The sequence below is a fragment of the Balearica regulorum genome, chromosome 1, assembly GCF_011004875.1.
Source record: "Balearica regulorum gibbericeps isolate bBalReg1 chromosome 1, bBalReg1.pri, whole genome shotgun sequence".
Classification (NCBI taxonomy): Eukaryota; Metazoa; Chordata; class Aves; order Gruiformes; family Gruidae; genus Balearica; species Balearica regulorum.
In genome coordinates, this window is record NC_046184.1 from 85,056,792 (window position 1) to 85,063,605 (window position 6,814).

Sequence of the window (6,814 nt, forward strand, 5' to 3'; positions counted from 1 at the left end):
GGGTCCTCTTGACTCTTCCAGGAAAAATAAGCAAGCCCAGTACGACCAGTTAACTGAGAAAAAAGTACAGACAGCAGCCCCAGTGGCACTGGCACATGAAGACATGAAGAGAACAAGCCCAAGCAAGAGGTTGTTTCATTCTCCAAGTAGAGCTTTCAGGGAGGTTCCACTAGGCAATGTTAAGGCCTATTGTTGGGGGTGGGAGTGGGGGGGATGGGGAGTGTTTGTGTTGCTGCCTGCTGTTTTCTACAGTAGGAGTATGCTGCCTGTGTGATTCTGTGCACTCTCTCAGATGTTCTAGGCAGTTTTGTAGCACCTGAGTAGGTGATGATAAACAGAAGAGATGTTCTGCTCCAGAAATGGCTGCATGCAAGGGACTGAAAGACGCTGGAAGATGAGTCTGCAAAAGGTTCCAAGATCCTGCCAGTTGAGAGGCACTACAAATATGAAATATCTTCACCAGAGCAACATCCGCTGCCTCTGTCCTCCATATCATAGCCTATGGAAGTACCCAGAGAAACGTTGCACAAAGAAGGGGTGCCTGAAAGTCTTTATTTTTTGATAATTTTTTGTATGTATGTCCAGTCCCGAAACAGAAGAAAATGATGAGGCAAAAAAGGAGGTCACATAGAAGAAGAGTGTCTCAGTTGGCAGACATAGTTGCTTCAATCCAGGAGACATAATTGCAAACCTTAGTGTAAACCCCGGGATAGCCTTTCTGCGCACATCCAATCCCCCAGGAAACAATGCCCTGGAGCTGCCCGTTGCAGACTACTGGACCACCAGAATCCCCCTGTGAACATAAAGGTTACGGATATTCAGCAAATGATATCAGAGTAAGCGGTAAGCCAGAGATCCCAGAAACCGAGGGACCGCCATTGGGCTTTTTCTACACAGTTGTTCTACAAAGGTCATTTCTGATTACCCCGCTACACCTGATGCTACTGTGCCTTGCTCTAGCTCCGAGGGCAAGACAGCTAAGGATGACTAAGATGCCTATTTTTGTTGGATGCAGTCCTTGGCAGATGCTTAGGATATGTGTGTCTTAAACATTATTCTGCCAAATATCTCCATGGAGCTAGGCACATGTAAAATGCAGAGCAGTTGCCAGGTGTGTTCCTTTTCCAGGCTGCCTGGATCTTGGCACACTGGCTATTCCATTTTCGGTGAGTCCAAAACTAACATTTGTGTCCTAAGCTCTAAAGTCACCGTGATTACTATTGACTCTTCGGTGCAGCAAGCACTCCTCCATTTTCAGTAGCCTAAGGCGCAGAAGGTGGCATCGTCTGCTTGTGGAGAATTAGGGCAGACGTATTTGCTGTCTCAGAAAAGGGACAATGACTAACTGAGTGGAACAAAACCCAGCCTCACTCCATAAGCAACTTCGACCCTAAGCCGCCGCTGTTGTTCCAAAAAACAACATTCACACATGCTAGTGCAGTAATTATAGCCGATTCTCTAATATGGTGGCCTCTTCTACTAGCAAAAGGCAGGAGAGAAACATATGGGAAAGGAGAGGCAGATGTTTTACCTGGCAGGAGTCTTTCCCTCCCTCCATGAATCCTACACATATCATGTTCTTGGTAATTTGCCCAGGGTAGGCTTTGGTGCACTCGCTGGAGGAGAGTACAGGAGCCTTCAGGCACTGCAAGGTGTCTGGATACAGATCTACAAGAAAACAGGGAGAGATGGTTGATGGCATCACCGAGTTCATTTCAGAGCCCGGAGAAGATCTGTCTTAGCAGAAAAGTAATGACTGAATATCCTGTTTTAGCGGTCATCATTTTTCCCCTGAACAGTAACTGCAGCATGGATTCCTTTTGATTAGGTGGAACAGATTGTACCCATGGGCCCACCCTTCTACACTGCAGCCACGTTAATTTTTCTGATACCTAGAAAAATCATAAATTGGCAAGCGTGGAGCTAAGAGCTACTCTGGTAGCACATGGGCTGGAGGAAACCTGGGAAGACCAGGAAAACCACCCTTTCCTCTGGCGCAGGTTTAGTTGTCATCAGTGGGTTCGACACCATTCACCATCCACGCCTCTGGCCATTGGTGTAAGCGAATGGAACTCTCCTGTAGTAACTTTAGATCTACAATCACAGATTTTGATCTTGTTCTCAGGGACCTGACAACTCTACTGATATTAGTTAAATTGCTACTGCTTGGCACTGCACAGCTGATAGCGCCAGGCCACAAAATTTATGGCGTTGCGAACACGCTGGTGAACGGCGCATGGATGACTTATGCGATTCCATGTTCGTGACACAGAACAAGAGGAAGGACCTCCTAAAGCCTGCCTTTAAAGCAGTTAAATGGTTAAGGCCTACACAGACTGATCACTCAAAAAGGCCTGTCCCACAGCACTTCTCTGTGCTTTACCCTGTACTGGTTGGAGTTAATTGCGAGGTCTTAGAGTGTCCCCCAGGCCCTCATGATGCTGTACATTCCCACAGAGTACTCACTGGCATTGCTGAGTGTGTTGCCCCAGCCAGAGATTAGGCATTCGGTGCCTGCGGTCACACAGCTCGTAGGCAGAGGAACTGTTTGGACAGCTCGGTTGAGCTGGGCTGGTTCGGCAAGTTTGATGAGCATAATGTCATTGTCCAGTGTTGCAGAGCTGTAGCCAGAGTGGCGGATGACTTTAGCTGAACTAATCAACTGCTGCGTCGATTCTGAGAGGGCCAGGTTATGCTTCCCGAGCTGCACTTGGATGCGACTTGAAAAGAGAAGGAGTGGCATATACAATGGCAGTAAAGACTGCTACCAATAGGTTATAAAGAACCTCCCCGTCACGGTATGCACTCGCTTCAACAGCACTATCGTAGTAGCTGTTGTCATGCAGGTTATCTTTCTTGTCCTGCAATAAATCCTGGGGATCCACACTGAGATGACCCCCACTCCCTGTAGAGGTGGTGAATCTCTGCAGGTTTATTTTGTTGAGCCGGGACAAGCTGAATATATAACAGTGCTTTACACAACCATTCCAGAAAAATTCTGAAAACTGCTATCATCCTCATTTCTCTTCCCGTTCTCCAGTGACCAAGTTTTAGCAGGATTAATGCAATTTGTAAGAAATCACAGCCCGTAACTCATTGCTAGAATACTACATTGTCATTTCAGAAAGTGCTCCGCGCTCACAGAAACATTTGAAGAAGTGGAAAAGCCCTCATGATGCCTCAGCCCAGTGTCCTGAATGAGCCACCCACTCCTTGCTTGTCTCCTGTCAGAACAGAGTCACTTACGTATTTGGATCTCACAGCCCAGAATACTTGCTAGAAGTGAACTGGGAGAAAGAAATAGGTTACGGAATAATTTTTTTTTATTATGTTTTTATAACACTCACGACTTGTAGCAGTGAGCAGCTGACAGGACCCACTGGCTGTTGATGAGGGAACCTCCACAGAAGTGATACCCAGAATTCAGGGACACCTGATAGGGGACAGAGTTCTCTGCACAGGTGTAGCCTCCCACGATCTTGTCATCATCATCATCAGCGTTGATGGGGAGGGCAACTGGGAGATAGAAGTGGCATACGTCAACATCTGACATAAGGAATCTCGTGCCCCTGTGACTGAAACGAGCATCTCACTTGTAGGCTCTACTTCTATAAAAACTCATGGTAGCAGTGGTGGGCAAGTCTAATGGACATTCATTTGCTGCTCCCTAAAATAAGGTGGTCAGACTTAGATTGGCATCTCATGTATCTGCATCTAAAGCACTGGCTGCTAGTTCCAGGGTGAACGTAGGAACGCAAAAATGCTCATGTGGGATCGGATCAAAGGTGTGTCTGTCCCAGGATCCTGTCTGCAGTAGTGGGGGTCAATAGTGGACTGACTGTAAGTACAAAACAAGTCTGCAGAGATATTTCCTTGGAGCACTCGCCCATAGTCCAAAAAATTACAGCAGCATTCAGACTTCCTGAGCCAGACGTGTTACCTTTGTGCTTCATAGTCCTTACAAGAGAGACAGTCTTTTTGGAAGCTATGGACACATTTCAGTATTCCTGGGTCAAGAACTGCTATGAAGGCATTCATTCCACATTTTGTGAAACAAGCTGTTATGAGCAGACAGCAGTGAAAAGAAGTTGCAGTGCTCTGCCTTAAAACTTCTGCAAGTTGAAACCGGACTTTACTTTCCCACAATGGACTACCTTGCAAATTTGCTCAGAAAATGAGCTTCCCTGTAAGTTACAAAAATAGAAGTAAAAAATATACTCACCAGCCACACCAACAAAGGTGACAAACAGTATGTATTTCATGATCTGGACACAGCCTCAAGCCCGGACTGGTGGACTGGAAGCATGAGCTGCTAGAAATACATTTTTTGAAATGGCCTTATCTCTACTCCAAGGTTTTCTCCAGACAAAAAGTACACAGTGGAAAATTTGAAGATCCAGACGTGGGCATTAACAGGCACTGGTAGAAAGTACAAATAACATATCAGTTAATCATAAACCTTTCCAAAGACAGAAAGCTATTTTAAATTACTTCAGCAGGCAACCTTCAATTTAAAAATACGTTTGGGCTTTGGAAGATGTGCGGTTGTTGGCCTGTCTCATTCTCATACGCAGCACCTGTTGATAGCAACCCTCAAACCCCTTTGAGAGTCCTCAAAGGTGCTGACGGTGTCATTCTTAAAAAATGCATATTTCTACCAGAAACTGAATATTGTAGGTAATGGACAGTAAGACGCTACGCGTTTATTTTGAAGAAAAAAATCCAAACCCAAAACCTCTCAGTGTTAAGTTTGTTAAATTTATTTCAGTAATACCCTCTTCTGCTGAATGCTGCCAAACATTCCACAGACCCTTTGTAAGGTTTTTTTTCAGGGCCTTTCCAAAAATTCACTCCAGGGGTACATCTCCAGCTGCAAACAAGGCTCTCTTTTAATGCAGTGCTGCAGACTGCTGGTGTCTCCAGGGGCACAGGAAGGAGGAGGAGGATTGGTGAATGGAGAGCAGCTGTGTTAGGTATTAGCAATGGACAAGCAATGGCAGCTTGCATTTCTAGAAATCCATGTTCCTAGTTCAAGTGTTTCAGTCAGCCGCATCATCACCGGATCCAGATAAAGTAAATACATTTGTGCAGGCTGATGCAAGATCCTGGGAAAGGGAAACCTGGCGAGACCGTGGGCTGATGGAGAGAAAGCTTCCCAGGAGCATCGAGGGGAGGAGTTTCTGAGGCTAGGCCTTGTACATCTCACAGAGCTCGATGCTGGAGGCACCACTGATTGTCTCTTCCCAAGTCTCTCCTGCTGGGAGCAGCTGGAACGTTCTCCAAAGCTTCTGATCCTCCAGCTCTGCACATCTGAGCAAACCTTCTGCCACAGCCTCTTGCCTTGTCTTCTCTGCCTGCGTTCCTCTTTCCCCAGTGGCACATCATTCTGCTTTTCTTCTATTTCCACCCATGTCAGAGACTTGGACTCTCAGTCTCCTAGAGAGACAAAGGAGGTAGCACATGACAGGGGTGTGTAAAATTACGAGTGGCCTGGGGAGACTGGGAAAGGATGGATTGCTTGCTGTCTCTTCCTGTATGAGAATTAGGCGGTAGCAAGCAAAGCTAGGGGGTTTGGCAGGTTCAAAACAAGCAAAGGACAAAGCCTCCTCTTTTAGGAAAGCTGTGAGTCCCTGTCCACAGTTTTTTTGTAGATGCAAAAGTTTTACATGCCCTCAAAAAAACGAGGGTACACATTTGTGGAAGAAAAATCCATTGAGGGCTATGAGGTTGAAAGACACCTCATCTGACCTCCCTTATCCCCAGGAACTGCCTGATGTTGGACAATTCCCTGTTACTATATCCCAGGAAGAGACCAAAGAGAAGTGCAGAGCCCCCTGGACTCTCACCCATCTGCCACGGTGTTTCCTATGACCCAGAAAAGAACAGTCAGGGCTGCCAAAGTCCTGCAAAACAGTTTGGAGAGTTACCCAAACACATCCCTTCATCTGCTGGAGCATAGAGGGGGTCCTGGGAGCAGCTCAGCCCCTTTTGAGCAGGATGGGAGGGGTCAGGTCAGGGCTGACCTAACAAAGGTGTGTGTTGGAAGGTGGGTTTATCTGACAGTACTGCTGTGTTGTTCTTGGTCAGGCTGAGATGGGAAGTGAGGATGGGGCTTAAATCATGGCAACATTTGCCCTCATGGTTCCTAGTTCTGGAAGGTGCTTGCCTGGGGAGTAAAATATCTAGCTTTCCTAGGCAGCATAAAGACTCCTCAGAGCATCTCTTTCCATATGACTCCTCTTGTGTTCAGGGACTAGGATCTCTCAGAAAGGATCCACAGGTAGAAATCCCCTCTGCCTTCCTTCCCCTATAGCTGGTTGCTGTATTGCTTCGATAAATCTTTAAACCTGACCCAGAGAGTAACTGATTGTGATGCACATTTCCTTCTCCAGCCTTTGAGCAAAATTTCCCTGCATCCTGGAAATTCTCCAGTTGCCTCGATACAGACTTTTTTCCTGCCCCCCTCCTTCTTCCTTTTCCAAAGCACAGAACCCAGGCATGTAGAGAAGAGTGTGGCCAAGGGAGGCTGTGGTGCCCAGCATCCAGTTTTGGTGGAGAAGGGATTGGGAAACCAGGAGAGGGAGGGGCAGAGGGAAGGAGAAAGGGAGAGGCTTTAGGGTGGTTGAAGACTCTCTCCAGGGAGAGTGGAGGGAGCCGAGGCAGGTCATTGTAGCCCAGACGGTCCAAGAAGAGCCGGGATCAACTCAAGGGACACCAGAGCTGAGTTAGATTCTGAGAGATGGAGCAAGGGGCAGCAAGCAAAAAATTAGATGAGAGGGGATAGGGCTGAAAAAAATACAAAGACCCTGCTCCG

General features: G+C 46.9%; 1 protein-coding gene across 1 annotated transcript; it reads right to left on the minus strand.

Annotated features, from left to right (window-relative positions):
* Positions 1–533: 533 nt before the first annotated feature.
* LOC142603248 (trypsin I-P1-like) lies at positions 534–4,369 on the minus strand. Its single transcript, XM_075762804.1, has 5 exons — positions 4,223–4,369; positions 3,348–3,516; positions 2,467–2,720; positions 1,532–1,668; positions 534–793 (listed from the first exon to the last, which is right to left on the minus strand). The coding sequence occupies exons 1-5, from the start codon at positions 4,260–4,262 to the stop codon at positions 644–646; spliced, it is 750 nt and encodes a 249-aa protein (XP_075618919.1). The 5' UTR covers positions 4,263–4,369; the 3' UTR covers positions 534–643.
* Between the last annotated feature and the right edge of the window lie 2,445 nt (positions 4,370–6,814).